Source organism: Gadus chalcogrammus, chromosome 6 (genome assembly GCF_026213295.1).
Source record: "Gadus chalcogrammus isolate NIFS_2021 chromosome 6, NIFS_Gcha_1.0, whole genome shotgun sequence".
In the NCBI taxonomy this organism is placed as follows: Eukaryota; Metazoa; Chordata; class Actinopteri; order Gadiformes; family Gadidae; genus Gadus; species Gadus chalcogrammus.
In genome coordinates this window covers 18445482-18469452 of record NC_079417.1, presented here as the reverse complement: position 1 = coordinate 18469452, position 23971 = coordinate 18445482, and the positions used below count along the sequence as shown (strand labels likewise).

General features: G+C 46.3%; 2 protein-coding genes across 8 annotated transcripts in view; both read left to right on the top strand.

The window, feature by feature from the left end:
• sorbs3 (sorbin and SH3 domain containing 3) overlaps positions 1-20090 on the top strand; it is a 31597-nt gene extending 11507 nt beyond the window's left edge. For 2 of the 5 annotated variants that reach the window (XM_056591631.1, XM_056591632.1), the window contains exons 3-21: positions 193-372; positions 726-798; positions 1087-1229; positions 1642-1705; positions 2446-2481; positions 2585-2672; positions 3169-3262; positions 5798-5854; positions 6024-6137; positions 7119-7174; positions 9056-9144; positions 10704-10765; positions 11778-11824; positions 12500-12614; positions 14508-14633; positions 15254-15355; positions 16255-16352; positions 17637-17743; positions 17908-20090. In XM_056591631.1, coding sequence (XP_056447606.1) covers positions 193-372; positions 726-798; positions 1087-1229; positions 1642-1705; positions 2446-2481; positions 2585-2672; positions 3169-3262; positions 5798-5854; positions 6024-6137; positions 7119-7174; positions 9056-9144; positions 10704-10765; positions 11778-11824; positions 12500-12614; positions 14508-14633; positions 15254-15355; positions 16255-16352; positions 17637-17743; positions 17908-17969 — 1713 coding nt within the window. In that variant the 3' untranslated portion in view covers positions 17970-20090. The remainder of the gene's footprint in view (positions 1-192; positions 373-725; positions 799-1086; positions 1230-1641; positions 1706-2445; positions 2482-2584; positions 2673-3168; positions 3263-5797; positions 5855-6023; positions 6138-7118; positions 7175-9055; positions 9145-10703; positions 10766-11777; positions 11825-12499; positions 12615-14507; positions 14634-15253; positions 15356-16254; positions 16353-17636; positions 17744-17907) is intronic. The other 3 variants (XM_056591633.1, XM_056591635.1, XM_056591636.1) reach the window with 3 other exon arrangements.
• Positions 20091-20398: 308 nt separating this feature from the next.
• Positions 20399-23971, top strand: part of pdlim2 (PDZ and LIM domain 2 (mystique)) — a 30990-nt gene continuing 27417 nt past the window's right edge. For 2 of the 3 annotated variants that reach the window (XM_056591637.1, XM_056591639.1), the window contains exon 1: positions 20400-20782. The gene's annotated coding sequence lies outside the window, so the exon portion shown is untranslated. Of the gene's footprint in view, positions 20787-23971 lie in introns of all 3 variants that reach the window. The other variant, XM_056591638.1, reaches the window with a different exon arrangement.

Here is a 23971-nt window from a genome sequence, read left to right as displayed (position 1 = left end):
CCTGATTTAAATAAATGACCGCCCCTTTTCGTCTGCATCTCCCCCCCAGGAGCCAGTGATCTCCATAACACAGCTCCCAGACCGGCACGGGACCCCCCAGAGAGATGGGGACTCACCGGGGCCTGGCTGTTAATCCATTCATTGACTCGTTCATTTATTCATTCATTTATTCTACCGTCCTGATTTGTGGAGCGAGTGGAAGCGGTGGACCACAGCGACGGCTCACAGACCAGGTACTCCGGAGACGGAGGGTCTTCGGGTCATCAGCAGCAGCTCCTGACGTCTCCTGAGCTGGTGGTCATCTCCCCCGGGCTGCCCACCCCTCCGCTGAGCCCCTTCCGCTCTGCCAGACAGCCCTCAGGGGAACACAAGGCAAGCCCCCCTCTCACATCAGGTGCACACAACAGTCGAGTTCAAGAGTTCAGTGTACGAGGGTGCCCCCTAGTGGACACGTGGCGTGCTACATGTGGGATATCGGCCGTGATTTCCAAAAAAACGGAAACTTCTCTAGTCGACTTTTTCCCTGGAGAATAAAACACATCCACCCACTCTCAAATGGATTTTACAGCTGAATCACGTAGTCCTGTCGAGAAAATGTTAAACAACGGGGAAAAAATGTGAAACTGCAGTGAAGGGACATATTTCATGTTTAGCATCAAGAATGAGGTGAAACTGTTTCCGATGCTCATAAACCCTGAGTGATGGTGGTGTATGTTCTCATGAAGGACTCAGAGATGAACGGGGGCGGTGTCAACACACTGAGCTTCGGATCCTACTACGGCCCTGCCCAGACTCACGGTGAGCTCCTGTCAACAGCCCGTCAGGTTAACCACCTCCTTTACAGCACGTTAACAAGGGTTCAGTCCAGGGCCTGCTGTTTCCTAGAGAGATCTAGAACTTGAAAGGAGAGACACTATCCGTCTTATTTGTTAGTCTTCTGGTATCAGTTATTGTATGTCAACGTGGATAATTACTGTGTTACTGAATAATACTTGTCACCTACCCTACTCTACTGCTTGCCAGAGGACAAGTCTTGTATTTGTCCATTCTGTATTAACCTTGACAGTCTTGTTTGGATCCCCTCAGAAGGGGGGCTGACCAATGGGGTGCAGGCAGGGGGCGGGGCCACTCTGCCTCGCCGGTCTGAGCCAACCAGGGAGGAGAGGCTCATCAAGTTCCAGGGGATCGGACCTGTGGACGAAACAGGCATGCCCATCGCCTCCAGAACAGTAAGACACACACACATGCACACGCATGCAGGCACACACACACACACACACACACACACACACACACACACACACACACACACACACACACACACACACACACACACACACACACACACACACACACACACACACACACACACACACACACACACACACACAGCATGCACACAGGAACCTACACGCACATATATACACGCACACATCATGGGCCTCATCATCACCATCGTCTACATCACTCTCTTGCACACACCAGCCACCATATTGCTTAGGAATGTGCCAGGGAGAATATATGTATACTCCTTCCTCAAGCACACCTCCACCCCATTATCCTGGCCCTCATCTTCCTCTTCCTTCTCCTTTCTGTGTTATGTACCTGTTTACCCGCTGAACCCTCTGTCCTTCCTCCCAGAGTGTGAACAAGCCCAGGGAATGGTACAAGAGCATGTTCCGGCAGATCCACAGGAAGCCAGAAGGTACAGCCACGACTTCTACTCCTGCTCCTCCTTCTCTTCCTTCTCTTTCTCCTCCGTCCTCTTCTGTTCCCCCTCCTCCTCTTTGATCTCCTCCTCCTAGTGCTCCTTCTCTTTCTTCTCCTCCTCCCTTTACTCTCTCCTCTCCTACTCCTCTTCCCCTTTCTCCACCTCTTTCTCCTCCTCTTCCACCTCCTCCTTCACCTCCTCCAATTCCTTCACCTCCTCCTCTTCCCATACATATTACACACTCCATCAGTCCTCCAATGAGAATCCCTTTCCTTCAAAGTCCAGTACTATGAATCTGATCCCAGAGCAAATAACTGATAGATGTCCTCTCCTTCTATTCATCTTTAACAGTTCATTTATCTTATTGCTGGGTGTTTAAGGACCAACATAGTGTAACTGTTCTCACTTTGAGGCTTTCATATCTCATTCTGGTTCAATTTGTTTTTTCTGCCTCTGTTAAAAATGAATGTTTGAATGTTTGCTTCCTGTTTTTATTTGAATATGTAAAGCTTTACAAGACATTTCATTTAGTCAAAAGTTTAAACTCCAAATCTATTTTAATATTATTGAAGAATGTTATCAAGCTACAATATATATATATATATATATATATATATATATATGTGTCGGGATGACTTGAGTTGAGCTGACGCGTCTAGCAGTGAATCCAGCATAGAGCTCATGTATCTGATCCGTTTCCTGAGCAAAGCCTCATGTCTTCCTCTGTTCCCCAGAATCTGACCTGGAGTCTGAGAGCTGGATCACAGAACGTAAGTGGGGAGCAGGCAGCTCAGACGGTGCATGGTGTTATTGTGATGTTGCGTGATGTGTTTGACGTCCAGCTCGTTGTCTTGTGGGTGATCTGATTGCCAGGGATCCAGTCTGCCAGTCCAGACCAGGAGAGGGACTCACAGAAGACAGACTTGTTCAGACTGAACCCCCATGGAGCCCTGCCAGACTGGTAAGACCAATGACACAAAATTATATTCAATTAATTAAATTGAATACAATTCAATTTATTAAATCTAATAAAATAAAATGTATGGAACACATTGTGTTTATTTAAATTTGATTAAACATTGTTCATTGAACAATAGAGGTTATTTCATTTTATTTAAATGGTTTGCAATTTGCATTCAATTTATTCTAACCAATATAAGATAAGATAATGCGTCAAAGAAAATAGAAAGCTCATAGAAAAACGATGTATAATAGAAAAGGTAAAAAAAATTGAGTAATGTGACTGCCCATCTTTTATGTGTGTGTGAGTGTGTTTTTTTTTGCATGCATTCATGTTTTGTGTGTGCGTGTGTGTGCACGTGTGTGTGCATGTGTGTGTGTGTATGTATGTGTATGCATGCATGTGTGTGTGTGTGTGTGTATTTGTCGTGTGTGTGTGTGTGTGTCTGTGTGTGTGTGTGTGTGTGTGTGTGTGTGTGTGTGTGTTTGTGTGTTAGGACGGAGGATATAGACTCTATAGCCACCCCTCAGCCCAGGAGTATCTTTGACTTTGAGCCTGGAAGGACCACCACCGTCGAAAACCATCACCAGGTAACGCTCAGCCATCCACACATATCCACACATAAGTCTTTAAATAAAAAACAATTTGAGAAACTACTTGACCAAAACAACTTTTGATTAAATGTATTTAATATTTCATGCGTTGGTTCATAGCGCGTTTGTGTGTTTGTTCAACTTTTATTTGCTCTCTGATTCGGGATAAACACAAGCATTCAAACGCTTTGTGTGGCTTTACAGAGTGTGTGTGTGGTGGAGTATTTCCCTCAGAGCTGCTGACGGGATCAGACGGGATTTAGTTCCTTTGTGTTTGAAAAAGGTATTAGAAGGATAACATATTTCATTAGTGACCATGAACCATAGCGATGTTCGACTGTCTGAAACGTTCATCCTCTCTGAGCCGATGAGAAGAGCGCGCCCAGGACGTCTTACCCATGAGCACCGCAGAGTAATCCCCCGTGAACACACACCTCTCTAAGTGGTGTCTATAGAAATACTTAGGGTATTGTTGGGGCATGTGTGAGAACTAATAATATGTAGTTAGTGGTAGGGTTTTGTCATGCCAGCCCACTAACACACACGCACACACACACACACACACACACACACACACACACACACACACATGCACGCATGCACACACACACACACACTCATACTACGCATACATGCACACAAACACACACATACGCACGCACACACACATTGTGTGTACAAAAGCACGCGCACAACCTCGTCTTCTCACGAGTATCCTGTAGTTGCTCCTGTAGGTCCACTGGGCTGGTCTCCTCCCTTGTCTCCTAAAGACCTCCTCCCCTGTCTGCTAGAGTCTTCCTCCCTGTATCCCAAGGCTCCCCTCCCCCGTCTCCTAAGTCTTCCTCCCCCGTCTCCTAAGTCTTCCTCCCCTGTCTCCTAAAGCTCTCCTCCCCGGTCTCCTGAAGTCCTCCTCCCCTGTATGATATAATGTATGTGTGTGTGTGTGTGCGTGTGTGTGTGTGTGTGTGTGTGTGTGTGTGTGTGTGTGTGTGTGTGTGTGTGTGTGTGTGTGTGTGTGTGTGTGTGTGTGTGTGTGTGTGTGTGTGTGTGTGTGTGTGTGTGCGTGTGTGTCTTCATGTGTACAGGACATGCCTGAGTGTTTGAATTCCTCTGGTGATTGAAAGGAGTGTCTCTGAATGGTCGGGGCACCACTTCTGCTGCAAACTTAAATGTTTGCGTGTGTGGTCTGTCTGTATGTTTGTGTGTGTGGTATTTGGGGTCTGTGTGTGTGTGTGTGTGTGTGTGTGTGTGTGTGTGTGTGTGTGTGTGTGTGTGTGTGTGTGTGTGTGTGTGTGTGTGTGTGTGTGTGTGTGTGTGTGTGTGTGTGTGTGTGTGTGTGTGTGTGTGGTCTGTGTGTGTGTATTTATGTGTGTGTATGTGTGTGCATGTGTGTGTGTGTGTGTGTGTTTGGTGTGAAACAAAATCCTTGTCTCCGCCCTCCCACGGTAGGCTGAGCATCTTGTGACCTGCATTATGCTGTTAACCTCTTGTGGACCAACATCTCACAGGTGGTGCTGGTGGAGCTGTTACTGCTGGTGCTGCTGTCTGTTTTCCTTAGCTACCTCTGGGTGACCTTCTCCACCTCTTCCTCCTCCCCCTCCCCCTTTCCCTCCTCCTACTCCACCTCCTCCCTCCTCCTCCCTCCTCCTCCCTCCTCGTCCTTCCTCCCTTCCTCCTCCCTCCTCCTGCTCATCCTCCTCCTCCTCCTTCCTCCTCCCTCCTCCTCCTCGTCCTTCCTCCCTCCCTCCTCCCTTCCTCCTCCTCATCCTCCTTCTCCTCCTCCTCCACCCGCCACCCACCCCGACCCCAGTGTGTAAATCCAGTGCTTGCAGTGCAGGGTGACATCATAGCCGGTGTCAGGGAGATTGATGACATCTGGGGAGAGGCCTGTGCCTCAGCGGCCAGGTACCTCAGCCAAGGTATTCAAACTAACACGTGAAAAGAGAAGATAGAGGGACGCAAGGGGGTCTGCAGTGGGGCGCAGCCTTTAAAGGAGCATTAGATATGATCTCCCAGACGCTGTGGGACAGGGAGAGCCTTTAAAGGCAGGCCAGGCAGCGGCGGTAGGATTGCTTTTGGCCGCGGGTCCGACATTTATGTTCTGTAGACTTATGTTAGGAGTTACGAGGTGCATTGAGGTCCAGGGGGGCTGTTAAACGGAGAAGCATTTTTGTGTTCATATCTTCATGAAACGTATGAATAACAAGTCAACAGAGACTTAATGTCTTTGGAAAGCAACCAAGGAATAAAAATCAAAGATCTAATCATAAAAAAAATAAGACATTGAAATTTGCATAATATTAATTCGTTCGTCATGTGCTTCCGTGCTTCCGTTTCAAGCTTAAATTAATAGGTTTAATGATTAATGATTAAACTAATTCAACAGTTTATGTCACAATAGTTACGACAGATCCATAATGGGGGTCTCTCTCAGTAGTCCTCCATCAAGCACTAAACACTGGCATCTTCCTAATGGAGTTGAAAAGTAAAACCATGATGTCTTAAAGTTGGTATTTCCTACCCCCCCCACAGCTCTACCAAATCCAGGAGAAACCGGCCCAGAAGAAACCGACCCCCCCCTCCATCGAGGTGAGATCCTTTTGACCGCTACTCTAGAAACAGTCTTCGTGTGAACCCCCCCATTCTCCCCGCACCTCAACGTAAGACCCCCTTATCCACACGAAAGCAAACGGGAACCGACTGTGTTTGGGTTTTAACTCTCCGCCCTCCGACTGGGACGCGGCCCCGTGCGCTGCAGGCCAGTCTGGTGTCTGAGCTGATGAGCTTTGAGGCGGAGCTGGACTCGGACATCCAGGGCCTGGAGAGAACGCTCTCCCAGAGGACGTGCCGCCAGCGTCCAGGCCGGGGTGAGGTACTGAGCCCCCCCTACCACCACCACCACCACCACCACCACCACCACAACCCCTCCTCCTCCCAATCTCTCTCTGCTGCTGCTCCTCCAGCGCCCTGTCCTGTCCTTCCACGCACATACAGGCACGCATGCACACACGCATACTGGCACACGTGCGTGTACACGCATACATACAAACACACCCGCACATATGCACACACATAAACACACACAGAAATTACCCCAGGTGCACAGACACACACATACACACACACACACACATACACCCGCACACACACACAAATACACACACACACACCAGCACACACACATAGAAAAATACCCTTCCCTGATCCCTGAAGTACCCCCCCCTCCCCCCCCCCCCTCCTCACTGGGGTCTGACCGAGGGGGGCGCTCTGCTTGCTCCCGATCCACGCCTGATTCCTTTGTTTTGTTCTGCTGCGACCCAGAGCACAGTCCCATTGACACAGCTACTCCCTCCCCTTTTCACTGGATACGTCTGCTCGTCCAATCACCTGCCTGATCCTCACGAACACCGGCAGCGATCAGCCCTGCCTGCCAATGAAAACAGATCTAATTTCCCACACTTGATTATTGTGATGACAACCAAGCCTTGAAAACGCACATCCTGCATGTCCTGTACACATGATTGGTGTACAGGATATTTGATTACATCTTTGAATGCCTACGTTGGACTCTGCTCTCAGCTTAATTCATGTGTGACGATCGTGATGTGATGCGAGCTGCATGTGCTGTGAAGTTTTCTTCAGGTCAATTCAAAGTTCCACCGTGAATCATGTGTGCACGCAATCTAAGGAGCGTAGGACCCAGGGGACTCCCTCTCTGCTGGGAGTGGTCTCAGCCCGGCTCCGGAGCTCTGTTGGAGTAGTTATGGGATTTCCTTCTGTAGTCTTGAAGATACAGTGGCAGAGTGAAGGGTGCTTCAGGGAACAGCCTTCTAATGCAGAGTTCTGCTTTCAGGAGCCCAGAAGCAAGAATCCCGGCCCTGTTTCAGCGATAGGCAGTGCTAACTACAGGTGAGTTGACTTCACTTACAGACCGGTGTGTCTTTCTGTGTCCTGTGGGAGTGCAACAGCACTGGTGATGTTGGAGGAATGTGTGTGAGGAGCGTGGCTGCACTGTTTCTGCATAAACAAATGTCTCTGCATGAGTTGAACAACCCACATACCGCTGTGATTGGACCGATAGGAATCATAGTAGAGAAAAGGTTGTTTGTGAAGCTTTTTGAACATCAAATGTCTGTCTTATCCTTACGATCAGCAGGCTCTATGGAACAACTATGAGGCAGGGAGAGAAACATTCTTTGATCAAACTGGTTCGACCCTCATAAAACAGGTCTTTGAGTTTATTTCCTTTGTTTTCTGGATCTGGTCAACAGTGCATACGTAATGGTTAGACAGGCAGGTGAATGAATAGGCCTGAGTAAACCCAGTTAATGAACCACATACCCAGCCATATGTGCAGCCAACTGCAGCTGCCTAATCCAATTGGATATTGACTCATTAGGAGTAAATACCTAAACCGTGGCGATTCCAATCATCTCTTCCCCACTGTTTCAAGAGGCCCATTAAACACTATGTGGGATCAGGCCGGGGACGTGATTATAGCGATGCGGAGAGCAGAGAAAGAGCAGAGCTCCCAGACATCGTGAGGGTGAAAGTTAGGACCTCCTGACCCCATTTTACAGGACTTCAACAAGTTCATGGGCGATGTTTGACGGGTCAAAAGGGCAGTGTTCCGCTCGGTGCTCACCGGTATGCAAGACATTCCTGGAGGATTCAACCTCACATGTTGTTGTTGGAGGAGACGGGCTCCCGGTCTGTTCCTATAGGTAGGGGGCAGGCCTCAGTGTCTGTTCCTATAGGTAGGTGGCCCCAGGGCCTGTATGTTCCTATAGGGACAGGCCTCAGGGCCTGTATGTTCCTATAGGTAGGGGCCTCAGGGCCTGTTCCTATAGGTAGGGGCCTCAGGGCCTGTTCCTATAGGTAGGGGCCTCAGGGCCTGTTCCTATAGGTAGGTTGGCACCAGGGCCTGTGCCTATAGGCAGGGGCCTCAGGGCCTGTTCCTATAGGTAGGGGCCTCAGGGCCTGCTCCTATAGGTAGGGGGCACCAGGGCCTGTGCCTATAGGCAGGGGCCTCAGGGCCTGTTCCTATAGGCAGGGGCCTCAGGGCCTGTTCCTATAGGTAGGTTGGCACCAGGACCTGTTCCTATAGGTAGGTTGGCACCAGGGCCTATTTTCCCTATAGGTAGGGGCCTCAGGGCCTGTTCCTATAGGTAGGGGCCTCAGGGCCTGTTGCTATAGGCAGGGGGCCCCAGAGCCTGTTCCTATAGGTAGGTTGGCACCAGGGCCTATTTGTCCTTATAGGTAGGGGCCGTCGGCGCCTGTTCTACGACGGTGTTGCTCTGTGGACGTAAAATGGAAATATGTGTGTGTTCTTTACTGCTTCCTGTTTTCCAAACCCTTAGTTTGGCCCAGCTGTAAACAGGTTGTTTTCAAAGGGTCATAATTAGATATCCCTGGATGATATCACCTCAGAAACAGGTGGAGATGGTTTGTTTGGGACTGGAATCCCATGTGGACGTTCCACCTGGTGTAAGAGTTTGAAGATGTGGGCCAGACGCCCGCTCTACTCGCTGTCCTTCTCTCACTGACCTTCCTGTCAACTCCCCTGATTCTGCAGATAGGGCGTCTGCTCCTTCCTAATCACATCCGCGTTGATTAAACCCTCTTTCTTGGTTCAGCACAACCCAAAGAATCACATCCCACACATCACACTGAACAGCTGTACTCCAAAGGCCCTGCGACTCTGTGTGCGCCCATCACACTTATCTGTGTGTATAGATAAGGGGATAATGGTTGGAGAATATTATGTATAATTGGGTTTCTTTCCTCTAGCTCACTGCCTGCAACCAAGCCGGCGGGAAGACCTTCCCTCAGCGGGCCTGCAGCTTCCGCTCCCAGAACGCTGTCCCCTCACGCAGACGGTAAACACCAGCGCTCTCAGGCCAGGGACCCAGGGCGTGATGGGGCCTGTCCCGTGCCACCATGAAATTTCCTGATAATAACCCTAACCCTAGCCCTTCATAGAGGAGGATGTCTCTGGAGCTGTGTCCCAAACATGATTCATCACAGTCCTGAATGTGCAGTTTAGCTTCAGAGTTACCTTCAAATAACAATAATCACACTTTTCATTAAGGGTACATCAATTATCCATTCATTAATTAGTTAATTCAGTGATAAGCAGCATTTAACTAATGGTCTAGTAAACATTCACTTATGGTGTTCATGTTTACTCATGGTGTTCATACTAATGGTTTTTATGTTGACTAAAGTATTAATATATACATTATCTAAAACGGTTAGGGTTAACTCTAGCCTACTAACCCTAACCCTAACTAGAGAAACTTTAAAGACCACCTATTATGCTTTTTCGACTTTTATGACCTATAAACGTTGTTATAATGATTTATAGTCATGTTTAACCATACTAAAGCGTCAAATAATGGCGTACATGCATTTAGACGTATTCCCTGCTGACCGTCTGGGGTGGCTGTGCAGAGCGCTAAACAGCAGGGACGCCGGTCGGGATTCACTTGTTAAAATTTTATCTACGTAGATTAGAACAATCCAGATTTTCCATGTATGGTAATGCTGCAACATGCTCTTCCGGAAGGTAACCGATCACAACGGAGTGGGGTTGGCAGGAGGGGGGCGAGGGGGCGGAGAAGGACGAAGCCGAGTGTTGACAGAGAATGCTGAAAGCGCCCAGATGAGAGGAAGAGTTTTACCGAAAATTGACATAGTGTTTTGTGCTGTGATTCCTGTCAGGTTGCTCTATAGGAGTCATTAATAAGAAATTAAGACCAGAAAAGTAGTATAATAGGAGATCTTTAACTATGAAGAGCTGACTGACTGTACTGCATTAACTAATGTTAAATAATGGTTTATAATATGCCCTTATTATAAATTGTAATCAATTAATTATACCTTCCACTCATTATCATTAAACAAAAGCCAAGCCTGGTCTAACCCTGTTTACAGTCTCTGGGAAAATGGTCATTCTCATAAGATTCAGTAAGAAACAATTGATAAAAGTGGCAAAGATATACTGCTTTGTGTCGAATCACTCCACCACTTCCTTTCTGTCCCTCCAACTGGAGGGAATGAAGGAGGGGGATTAATTGTGTTCATAAGAAGACAGGGTGGGGGTGGGGAGGAAACACTGAGCATAAGGAAGTGAAGCAGAGCCGGAAAAGCTGATTAGAGATTAACTTCATTCCATTGTTTTTCCCTCAACATCAATCTAGGTAGCGCCAGCCCACATGTCTGTTTCAGCAGCACCATGACCAAACGGTTCCCATGTCCACATCCTTTTACCCCTTGACACACCTCACATGGCTGTGGTCTCGAAGAACCAGCCGAGCAGCAGGCAGAGCTAGTGTTAGACTCACGTTATATACACTGGAACATGTCCATTCTAGTTGGGGTTTCTTCACGTTTTTATTAGTCTTCGGCAGCTTGACGTTGTTATTCTTCTCTGCAGCAGAAGGCCTCTCCTCTGCATCTGACGGCATGGACGTCCCTCCAAAACGAGAGGAGAAGAAGGTATATCCCCATGAGCTACTGACCGTTGAAGAGGAACTTTGGAGTCTCTCAACCTGGACCCTTTTATCCGTCATTCTGGACTGATTGGGACAACATTTTTTAAATTGTTCCAGTGTTGAGCAAGAGCTGCTCAGCCTTTGCAGCCAGGAGCGGTTATATAACTGTGCTGCGGGCCGCGGGCCCCTGTCACTGGAGGCCCTCCTAAAGAGCTGGCTCTGCCCCTGACTAAGGCTCACAGAGTCCGACAACCTCATGGACAGGATCCCTGCACAGGAAAACAACTTTAATATTTGGCTTGATCTGGTGTCGTTGTTATTTTGCCTAACCAAGTCTCGCTAAGGAAGGAGCCTCCCTCTTAAGTCTCGTGAGAGTTGAGTTGTTGCAGGAAGAAAACGTTGGAAACATGATTTGGAGTTTGGGGATGAGTGTTGGCAGGAGTTTTGTTGTGCTGGACTACTGAAAGCCTAGCTTAGCATTATGTAACAGATTTGGGGGAAGGAGGGTTGAGATTGGAGTGACAACAGGGACAATTCCTGCAACTACTCAACTCCTGAGAGATTTCAGAGCGAAGCTTCCCCTTGAGTGAGACTTGGTAAGACATTAAAACAAACTGATAAAGGAAAATAAGTAATTCGCAAGGGATCCTTTCCATAATGTTGTCATACACTAAAAAAGCAATCTGAGCCTGTCAGCTGCAAAAACAAGCCCTAGAGGATTCACATTGACAGGCGATCTAATAATATTGAGCAATAGTGTTACATTACAGCCCATATGGAAGCTGCAATGACCAAAACACTATTGCTCAATACTGGATCCATTGCAAAAACTGTTGTCCACATTAGTGACTTTACAATACACAACTTACGCAACTTTCTCCAGGGTAAAATATGGTTAACTTCGCAATAGGCCTTGAGCTGTACTGTAAATGTTGTTTTGGAAGTGACTGATGGTTGCCAATTCTATGCTACACAGATTCCTTAATTAAAAAGCTTGTGTTCTGTTGTTTATCCAGATGAAAGCGGCGAGAGTCAAGTTCAATTTCCAGGCACAGTCCCCCAAGTAAGTAGCAGTACTGAACAACCCCCTGTTCATTTGTTCAGCATTCTTACAGAACACATCAACGGTGCTCGAGGTTAAATAGAAGAGATATATTTCCGAGGAATCTCTTATAAATACCATAGCCATGTTGTCATCTGTTTCTAGTTGCCTGCTCCTGCCTCTGTGTGGGAAGATTTCGATTTTGCTCTTCCCTGATTAGTTCTGGGAATCCTTCTTTCCTGTCAATCACATTCTTGCACATTGTGAAATGTAGGGAGGGAGGGAGCTCTTTCTCACTCTCTCCCTTCACAAATCTCAAACGTTACTTACAGCAACTTTAAGCACATTCAATTACACAATAAGCCGACAAAACATCAGCAGCGCTTTACATTATAATCATCAGCGTATGATTTGAAATGCTTGAATCTGCACAACAAAATGTAAGAGACTGCCCTCTTGTGGAGAGGGTTTTTAAAATAAAGGAAATACCCTTTTCTACCACAAAACACAATTTTAAGTCTCAAATACTGTGATGTAACACAGCACTGGGCTTCTGTCGGTCTCAGTGCATCTCTGGTTGTCTTGTGTGTCTCTGTTTGTGTTGTGTCTCTCTCTGTGTATCTAGTTGTCTCTGTGTATCTCAGTGTCTCTCAGTGTCTCAGTGTGTGTCTCTGTGTAACTCTGCCTGTTGTCCAGGGAGCTGACTCTGCAGAAAGGGGACATCGTTTACATCCACCGAAAGGTAGACTCCAACTGGTACGACGGAGAGCATCACGGCAGAGCCGGGATTTTCCCCACCACCTATGTTGAGGTACGCCTCCTCTGATTGGTCTGTCTCTTGTTAGCGTAGCAGCAGTAAAACATGACCTGTTTGGGATGGTGTCTCTTGTTGTGTTTGTGACTGAGATTTATTCTGTTTGTGACTGTGTCTCTTGCTCTGTCTGTGACTGTGTCTGTTGCTCTGTATGTGACTGTGTCTCTTGTTGTGTTTGTGACTGTGTCTCTGGTTCTGTTTGTGACTGTGTCTCTGGTTCTGTGTGTGACTGTGTCTGGTTATTTTATTTACGGTGTCTCTGGTTCTGTGTATGACTGCGTCTCTTGTTCAGTTATTGACTGTGTCTCTGGTTCTGTCTGTGAATGTGTCTCTTGCTCTGTTTGTGACTGTGTCTCATGTTCAGTTATTGACTGTGTCTCTTGCTCTGTTTGTGACTGTGTCTCTTGTTCAGTTATTGACTGTGTCTCTGGTTCTGTGTGTGACTGTGTATCTTGGTCAGTTATTGGCTGTTACTCTGGTTCTGTGTTTGACTGAGTCTCTTGTTCAGTTATTGACTGTGTCTCTGGTTCTGTGTGTGACTGTATCTCTTGTTTAGTTATTGACTGTGTCTCTGGTTCTGTGTGTGACTGTGTCTCTTGTTCAGTTATTGACTGTGTCTCTGGTTCTTTGTGTGACTGTGTCTCTTGTTCAGTTATTGACTGTGTGTCTGGTTCTGTGTGTGACTGTGTCTCTGGTTCTGTGTGTGACTGTGTCTCTTGTTCAGTTATTGACTGTGTCTTTGGTTCTGTGTGTGTGACTGTGTCTCTTGTTCAGTTATTGACTGTGTCTCTGGTTCTGTGTGTGACTGTGTCTCTTGTTCAGTTATTGACTGTGTCTCTGGTTCTGTTTGAGACTGTGTCTCTTGTTCAGTTATTGACTGTGTCTCTGGTTCTGTTTGTGACTGTGTCTCTTGTAGGGCCCGACCGATATTGATTTTTGAGTGCCGATGCCGATGCCGATTATTTTCAGAGAAAAATTATGATTACGATTTAATCGGCCGATAAAAAAATAAAATAAAAATAAAGCATATAAAACGTAGTTTTTGATAGCTTAAATATACTTTAAGACGAATATGTGAATTGAATGCGGAACCTTTGAGTGTTTTAGTATACATTTACAGTCAAAAATTTGTGTAATTTAAAATGTAAAATAAATAAATAACTCGCAATGTGCTGCGCTCGTGAGCAGTGACTAACACGTGCGTGCTGAGCAGTATGGTCTCGACGTTAAAGTCTACAGTATAACAAATGAACATGGCCTGGGACCTAAAAAAAAACAGGCACAACATGCTCATACAATGCGTCTTGTGTACATTGGTGAGGTGAGCGCGCAGCTGCCTGAGCGAGCGTGCTTTCATGTTGTACGGTAAAATTCAATCTCCTCTTTTTTACTCCAGCTAAATTTGATAGTTAGCTAGGCGAGTAGGAGTGCAATCTGCAGGATACTAAGCGCAATAACATAAAAAAAAATAAAAAAATAAAAAACGGTTGTAATCGGCGTCTTTTTGGCAGATTATTTTTGGCTATTATTTTCAAAAAGGCTATAATCGGCCGATTAAATCGGCAGGCCGATGAATCGGTCGGGCCCTAGTCTCTTGTTCAGTTATTGACTGTGTCTGGTTCTGTGTGTGTACTGTGTCTCTTGTTCAGTTATTGACTGTGTCTCTGGTTCTGTGTGTGACTGTGTCTCTTGATCAGTTATTGACTGTGTCTCCGCTTCTGTGTGTGACTATGTCTCTGGTTCTGTGTGTGACTGTGTCTCTTGTTCAGTTATTGACTGTGTCTCTGGTTCTGTTTGTGACTGTGTCTCTTGTTCAGTTATTGACTGTGTCTCTGGTTCTGTTTGTGACTGTGTCTCTTGCTCTGTGACTGTCTCTTGCTGGATGTCCAGGTGCTGGCTCCCACGGAGAAGCCCACCCCCATCAGGACCCCCACCGTCCAGGTGGTGGACTGCGGCGAGGCGGTGGCGCTCTACACCTTCAATGCGGACCTCCCCGTGGAGCTCTCCTTCAGGAAGGTTTGTTGGCCTCAGTTTCCTCGTTTGCGGCTTTAGTTCCTTTCAGACGTTTAGTAGGAGAAATGTAGCAGGCGATAAATAGTGATGCATTGTGTTCACATTGGAGTATGTTTAGAAACAGTTCGGCACATGGTGGGGACTTTAAATGGTAGAAACTTTATGAGTAAGAGTACCTAATTATGATTTAATTTGCGTTAGCCTGTACCTGAAATGTAGGCCTTAATCTTAAGAATAGTTTTGATTACTTCAATAAACATAAAATATAAGATGGAAAAAAACAATATACCATTACATAATTGTGTATTATATCGTATTGTGTTCTATTGAAATATATCATTAATATTATATTATATAATAGTATAATATTGTATTATGTTAAATCACACTATATTATATTATAGTATAATATATTATATTATAGTATAGTATATTATATTATATTATATCATATTGTAATATAACATATTATATAACTATATTGTATTTTATTTTATTATATTACATTGTATCACAATATATTTTATTATATTATTTGACAGTGTATTATATTCTATTCTATAATATAATATAACCCTGTACAATATAGTCTTGTGATTGCTAAGGGTGTGTCTGTCCACTAGGGGGAGCTGATCAGTGTGACCCGCCGTGTGGACGACAGGTGGCTGGAGGGCAGGATCCCAGGGACCAGCCGGAGCGGCATCTTCCCCGCCAACTACGTCCAGGTCAACAAGATGCCCCGAACAAAAAGCGCCTCAGAGGACCACCCCGTGGGACCCTTGTCTCCACGGGTCCCCCAGTCTCTGGGGTCCCCCCAGCTTCTGGGGTCCCCCCTGTCCCCGGGGTCTCCCGGGCCCCAGAGTCCGGGACGCCCACTCTACTCCCCCCGGCCGCTCTCCCCCCTCTCCCTCCACTCGCCCCTCACCCCCACGTCCCTCAGCCCGGTCCACTCCCCCCTGAAGCCCTCCTCACCCGTCCCATCACAGTCACGCTATCCCGCGCTCACGCCCGCCACCAGAGACACAAACAGCCTGTGGCCCCACGGGGCCCGCGGCCCCACCGGCCCCCAGGGAGGAGGCCAGGCCGGCCAGACCTCGGGGGCCATGGCCGGCCCCCCATCGGTCAAAACATCGGCGGGGCCCTCCCCAGCACGCACTGAGCACTGGCAGGTCTGCTTCACTGTGTCACTGCACCACTGCACCGCTGCACATGAACGATGCTCACTGCCGCGCAGCACTGGGGGGTGTATATTCAAATAGATCCTACTTTGTTGCTTTATTAGTTATTTAATGATTAGCTCCATTTATTCATCTTGTTTGGTCTTGATTTCCTCTCAACAAACTTCCTGAAAGGGAACCTAGACATGATGAATTCATAATAATCTAAATTTTCTAAATGATATCAAAAGTATTTTTCCGTCATTACTTTGTCCTGCGAGGACCAATTATAAAACACTCATTTTTATAACATTGACTATTCATAACACCAATTATTGGGAGCACATTTTTCCCACGGCCCCCAGCCCTGCTGTGCTCCTGTGTGTGTTGCTGAAGCATGATAATGGCTGTGATTCAGCTGGAATTTGAACCGTATTCCTCATGGTACAAGCTCTTCATGTCTTCAGGGCGGAGCTCCAGCCCAGCCTCACCCCAACTCCAGCACAGCGCCAAAAACACCAAGAGCGCCAAACAACTACGGCTCCGCTTCGGCACAACGCCCTCCGTGAGTGTCCCAAGCATCGCCAATACATACACAACTTTAAAAGTCCCATGGCATGCTACTTTAAGGATTCTTATAGATAGGTGTGAGTGGGCCCTTAATACAGTATTTGAAGACGTTCAAGAAATTCAGCCTTTGTGCAGAATTACAGACACTACGAACCAGTCCCACAATGAGCTTTCCACAAACTGCCGTTTTTAGAGGCGGGTCAAAGTGGAGCGTGGGGGTATGGCCCTGAGCAGCTTGCGGCCATGGTACCACGCGCTCGTGTTTACCGTCGATGTATCGCAATGGCGAGGCGCACACAGCTTTTGGCCGTGTTCTGTAAATATTCTAGAACACTCCGGGTGCTCTGGCAGTTGTCCTGGAGCTCTATATCTAAATAATATCATAATATGCATAGATATCTATATCATATAATTAGTGCTGTCAATTGATTCATATATTGAATTGCGATTAATCGCATCAATGTCATAGTTAACTCGCGATTAATCTGAAAAAAAGTATATCCTAAATATCCCTTGATTTCGTGCTGCTAGCCTTTTAGTGAGATCAGAAAGTGTTGAGAAGGACATTAATAAAATATATTTGGTAAGATGGATATAAGAAGAGAGACCCGCAGTGAATTCAACCCGGTCCACTTGACATCGGGTAGGTGCATGACCGTGGTAGGCTTACCGTAAAACTTCAATAGCCCAGGCTTTTATTTGTTTCAATCACTGAACTTACGAACCAAACTCTTGGTTCAGCGGGAGACCATCGCGGGCAACAATCCCTTTGTCCTCCATGTTGCGGTTTATGTACTTCAGGGAGTCAAAGCCAAAGTTCCTTTCCCCCAATTCTTTCTCAATCAGGGCTGAGATAACCCCCACTACGAGTCTCATTGTGGAAATACCAGAGACATCAGAGAACCTGACGTGTAATGCGCCATATCACCAACAGCAGAACGGTTATCCAAATAACAAAGAAGTGTACAACAGTCATAGCTCATTGTCTCATTGACGGGCCAAATTCTTTGGGCGGGCTAAGCATAGAAGGGGAGGTAACCTGGACCCTTATGACGACATATGGGGCCAAATACGAAATCGGAGCATCTGAGCTTTCTTTTTTCAAAGGCAGAGCAGGATACCTAGTGCTCGTTTTACACCTAACGCTATTTCTAGCTACTGGGGGACCATAGGCAGGCTAGGGGAACTCATATTAATGTTAGAAAACCAAATAAAGTGAAATTGTAATGCCATTGGACCTTTAAGGTTGAGCCCTGCAAAATGTGATCCAATATTTCAGATACAAAGCTGTGTACAACTACAAACCCCAGAATACAGATGAGCTGGAACTGAGGGAGGGGGACATTGTCCAAGTGATGGAGATGTGTGACGACGGCTGGTTTGTAGGTAAGAGTCCAACTCTGAACTTCCACTGCCACAGCAAGCCTGACCCCTAGTGGTCAAAACAGAACATTACAGGTTCTAAACGACATTCTTTGTTAACAAATCTTTTATCATTGTTGCCACTGTTTTATTTTTTTTACCACAGCATGTGTTCTTCGTCCCCGTAGGTACGTCAGAGCGGACCCACGCCTTCGGGACTTTCCCAGGGAATTATGTGGCACCTGTTTAATAGCACTTGGGTCTAGCCCTCAACACACAGCCACTGCACCTGGGCTGACCAGCGGGCTGGTGTTGAGTCTCATTGCTCGTTCCCACCACCACAACCGGAGGCGTCCAGCCCCAAGCCTCACCAGCACTGCTCGGAAACTTCATCTCATTTCAATCTGTCACCCAACACCCTGTTAAAATCCTGCTTGAGTTGATTTTCCCTGCATGCTACACACTGCCCAGAGACTCAGCTGCCCTCTAATGTCCAGAACAGAGGCTCGGCCATGAACACTGTGTGTGTTCCCACCACACCTTTCTGCTGTGTGTGTGAGAGAGCGAGAGAGCGAGAGAGAGAGAGAGAGCGAGAGAGCGAGAGAGAGAGAGCGAGAGAGCGAGAGAGAGAGAGAGAGAGAGAGAGAGAGCATAAGTAAGTTCACATTTGTACATTCATGTAAGTGTGTGTGTGCGTGCATGCCTGCGTACGTGCGTGCATACATACGTGTGTCAGTGTGAGTCTACTAGTCTTTGTGTGTGTGTGTGTGTGTGTGTGTGTGTGTGTGTGTGTGTGTGTGTGTGTGTGTGTGTGTGTGTGTGTGTGTGTGTGTGTGTGTGTGTGTGTGTGTGTGTGTGTGTGTGTGAGAGAGCAAGTGAATGAGCAAGCTTCTGGTTGTGTGAGGCAGGATGTGTGTGTGAGCGTGCCTCTCTTTCTCAGGTGAACAGCATGCGTGAGTTTAACTGTTGATATGTGCACTGTGTGTGTGTATTCCACTGAGTGTGCCCCACACACACAATCACTCTCCCAACCGAGGTAAAGAGGCGGCAAGGTGCACAGAAAATAATGTCTTCCCCCAGCTATGCAGCCACAGACACTTCAGACACGTCAGACACTTCTGCGTCCTGCGAACCTCTCTTGTCCCGCAGCTTGTTCTCTGCGAGCTCCTGCTGGAATCCGTTGACACAGGGAATGACGCTCCACCAAGAACGCTTCACTTGAACTGTTCACCATCACCTGATCACCTGACCGCTGCCCAATGGCAGACGCCTGTGAATAACTATGTGAGTGCCATGTTGTGACATGTGACATGTCTCTCCCCCCTAACCTTATGCCTTTCAGATCTTTGAGAAAAGCCCTGGCTGAGTGAGATGTCACATCGCCATGTCGACGGTCTCTAGACCGTCTCATACTTAACTCATCTAACAGTGGGCCCAATAACATGTGTTCCTACGTTTACAACATTGAGAATCACAACCAGGATACACGTGAACGCTTAGGCTAACACCACTTTCTAGTTATTCATGTATTGTTTTACTGTTTGCCTTCATGAGGAAGTCTGTGTGAAGATCCGAGCTGTATGTTCATCCATTAAGCTGAATATGTGATTTGAATGTAACGCAGACAGGAAATTATGACACTGTCTGTTATGAGGTATAATAGGAGTCAACAATAACCTGCCATTTTAAACGATATGTCTGAAGCAGAAAGACAGGCTAACCTTGAGTTGGTTTTCTATCTTGACTACAATGTTTTTAGACAATCCCGCCACCATTTCCAGCTTAGCTTCTATATTCGATTATTTAAATAGCTCTGTACGCTTCTACTGTTCACACTGGCTTATCGTTTAACTTTATCACTTTGAAGAGTACACATAAAAATTAGTAAATCAGTTACTATTGCTCCAAGTATCAATTAGTGCGGCATAGGTAATGCCGATCAGGACAGCGATCCATATATTCATACATTCTATGGTTGAGTAAAGCCCAGGACATAAAAAAGATGATTGTACAGACTATTACTGTTATCAAATGAATGTATAATATATTTTGCTTAATAAAAAGATGTTTAAAAAATGTGGTACACAATAAAACTTTTTTATTAATAAAAAATGGATTGATGATTGATTGAGTGTTTCTGTCATTTGTAAATATAAGACATTGAGAAATCAACATTAGAGAAGCCTTTTCAAGCATTAAATTAACAAGGATAGATAGGTATTGCAAACTGCTGACGTTTCTTATACCAAGTACACATTTCGGCATGATTCCAATTTTTTCAGCACTACAGAACGACATTTATATTAACTTATAAGACACAAATACGTCAAATTTACTGATTGATGTAAGTCCCCTTTATTTGGATTGGGATGATAATGCTGCCTACAATTATTTATGAGTTTCTATTGTGTGAACGAAATGTATAAAAATGCTATAAAATATGCTTCAAATATGCTACAAAATATAAATTGAGTAAATGACTCATTTTAAAGAAAAGGAAAATTTAATCGTACGGTAAGCACTTCACTAGCCTAGTTAGAAAAGCGCTACAATGATGCAGTCCAATACCATACCATTGTGCAATATGATGCACTGTGTGAAGAGGGCGCACTTGTATAATGCAGACTGAAACTCGACTAGCGCGTCTATAAATGACTCAATTATCACTCAGACGTCCGTCTCCTCCCCTTTGCCTCCACCCACCTCCACCTTCATGCGAGCTCCTCTCCGTCGGCCTGTATTGTGATCACAGCACGTGCGCGGTGAGCACGTCCCCCTCTGAGGCTCCACAGGTGGTCACAGACGCTCATTCCTACCCGAGCAAACCAGAGGAACCACCACCGTCCCCCAAGGCGCTTCGGCACATTATCTAAAGTTGGAGATCCATTGACAGACAAATCCAGTGCTGTCGGACGAATTAGTAACGGGAGTTTTCGGATACCATCACTGGGCAGGCCTTTGAGCGTCTACGATATTGGGTTTGAGCTGAATTGTCGCTGCTTTGACCGGTGGCTCTGAGCGTTGTGGTACTGCAGGTGTCTGCTCGCTACTGTTACCCCCTTGGTAAGTAAGTTAATCATTTCTTTTATTGCATTAATACTCGAAAACATACTTGGACTGACGTATCTGAATTTAAATCATATCAATGTAACCTATTTCGCCTTTTTTTATCCAGTTAATATACCAATTTGCCTAAAATCAGTTTATAAGCTAAAATCGCTCATGTTTGTAAACAAAATATCTGTATGTATGTGTGAACCATATAACTAGTAAACCAGCTATACAACTTATACAACGTATACAAGCTGTACTGTTTCCTACAGTACATCAGTGGGTCTGTCACAGCAGTCATTCTGAACATGGTTCCTAAAGTACATCACAGTAAATCAGTGGGTCTGTCCCAGCAGAACCACTGACGGCACTGTCTCTTGTCACCGCAGAGAAGTTTGCATTCTGTGTGTCTATGGTCATGTCAGAGAGATTTGGGTTCATCTGGCATGCAGTTTTCCCATTTAGCCCTAGTCCATAAAGTGGTGGGCTCAGAGAGCTTTCTCAAAATGCAGTCGGTCATTATGGTTCAAGTTCTTGCCAGTACTGCTTAAGGAATGTATTTTTCTTCAGTGTCAAGAGTCTAGACGGTTCCATTCCATCAGGTCACCTCTAAAACGTACAAAAGACTAACAATGGCTGGTATGTTTGGCAAGTGATAAGCTCTTTTATAAAACCGGGTTCAGGGGTCAAATGTTGTTGACGTCGCTCCTCCACTTGAGTCCCACAGACTTGCGGTGTAGTCCTCGATGACATGGGATAAATAACTGATTTCCATCTTCAGGTGGTCCGTGGTAGGTAGATATTTGTCTATTCTCGAACAGTCCAGGTGAAACCCTATGTTGGACTACTATCCTCATGACCGGTGTTGATGTACCTCTTCATTGTCATCAGCCCCTGCTGTCTTTCATGTGCGGCTCTGCATGCATCATTGTTCTCCCGACGCTGTTTCCATGAATGTGTTGCTGCGTTTCAGACCTTCCAGAAGTAAATCGCAAAACCGTCACAAAAAATTTGGGACAGCATGACAAAGCGTTGGCCTATCTCAGCTCAATAGGAAACCAGCCAACATGTTTGGCTTAACTCGTTTGACATTTGCCTTGAAGTTGAATTCTAATCCCTGTTTGGTTCCCTTAGCTTTGCCTTATAGCTTGTTTGCCTCAGATGTATTCCCTTGAGTGGTCTGGTGTCTTTTTCTCTGAGGGATGTTTTATTGATCAGTGCAGCGAGGGTTATCAGCAGGTTGAATATACAGCGTCAAGTTGTGGTCAGTTTACAACCCTTGAGGAACTAGTTTTGAGGCCTTTGGAATAAATTGCAGTGTGTTGCCTGGCATCTGACCTAATGGACGCCATGTTTGCCACTAGAAGGTAAAACACAAACTGACATGAACCGCTTCTCACGAAAACAAGGTCAGCGCTCGGGAGAACACGCGTGTTAGGCGCTCAAGTGGAGTGTAGGAGCAGCTTGGGTGGAGTGTAGGTGGAGGAACTGTCCTCCCCATCGCGCCTCTGGGTGGTGCAGGCGGTGGATGCGGTGGAAGGCCTGATTGCCAGGGAGCAGGGCTGATGTGAGCCACAGTAACGTGATATCCGGATGAGGATGCTGAGGGAGATAAGTGGGGCCAGTGTTCCCATGTCGTCACACACTGTGTCTTCACACTAGTGGTCACTCCACGATTGACAGGTGTTTCCACACGGTTGCTGAGCAGCAGAGGAATTTAGATTCCGTCTATTCTGTTGACTTACCTTTTTAAATGTTCCTGTTCTTCTCACAATGTGGTTATGCAAGCATTCAAAGCAGAATTGTCTCTAACTTTATGGCTGGGAGGGGCCATGGAACTGATTGCTGTCGATGCTTGTCAGACAGGACGATGGTTCTGCCGCTGCCCACGGTGTTCAGGTCTTAGTCATGGCACTTCTGTACCAACCTACGCCCTTTCGGCTTTGCTTGTAATTGGTATTGCATGTTTATGTTTGTGCCATGTTTCTGATCACCTTGGTGATCAGAATCATATTCAACCTCTTGAGTGTGATTGGAGAATGCAATGAATGCTACTGAGGTCAGGGGAGAGGCTCTGTAGAACATTCCTGTCTTTCTATTCAGAGGGTGTGTGTCCGGCAGGTACATACTCCTTGATCCTCAACAGCACAAGGTGCACAGCCTGCTACAACCACCATTACACAGTGCTCCTGAAAGTATCTCCTCTGATTAGATGTAGAGAGACCGAGAGACATCTTGAGAGCGCCACATCACAATGTAGCTCACTCCGGAACGGGGAGAGGGATTGTCCAAATTAGGCACGGTAAGCCCTCCTTGTGGCCCCCAGATGTGTCGTAAAGGCAGGGATGATAACATCCATATTCCTCCATCAGCCGGGGGGTGGGGAGGAGGTGGTAGTTGGATAAGATTCTCTTGGATTGGTAAGACGCCGGCTTTTCCTGTTTCATCTCCCGGGTGTGTTTCTCATTTCACCCAGAGGAAGAGAGGATGAGTGGGAAGAAGGAGTTGGATGAGTGGGAGGAAGGGGTGGGATCAGAGATGGCTGCGATATTCCTCACTTCATTCTTTTTTTATTTTTCTTCTCAGTCCATTCGAAGGAAAGGCTGAGACTCGTTAGTATGAACAATAGGGCCGGGCCTCTTCATCATGAAGCATGTCTGCTTAATGCATCATCATCATCATTGTCCTGTGTTCAGCAGTATCCCTGCTGGTGTCTACATTTAGGAGATGTTCGCTTAACCAAGGGCCAACAATTAAAGCATGCAAGTGGAGCCACTGCTCGACGGCCCCCCAAGGTCCCCCACGGTACCTGACCCACTACTCCACAGTACAGCACGAGGCTAGTCCGCCCACTAAAATAACAGAGGCAGGTCTGTTGTTCCTGAGTAGGCGGGGCTACTACTTGATTGACTGATGTGTTGACATTAAGACGAACAAAAGCATCAACAGGATGGGATGATGACGATGATGATGTTGATGATGATGTCATACTGCCCTTTTTCGAAATTGCACAAATTTCAAGAAAAGGCAAGTTGGCATGTTCCAACCAGTCAACAAACTCATCTGTTGGGTTGAAGGTGAGTGTGTTGGAGCTGAAGGTTGACGTACACCCTGGCTGTCAGTGTGTCAAAGGAGGAGATGTTAAGATATGTACAAAGAAGTCCAAGCCACGACGTGTCTGATGATTCAGGACCATAGCCC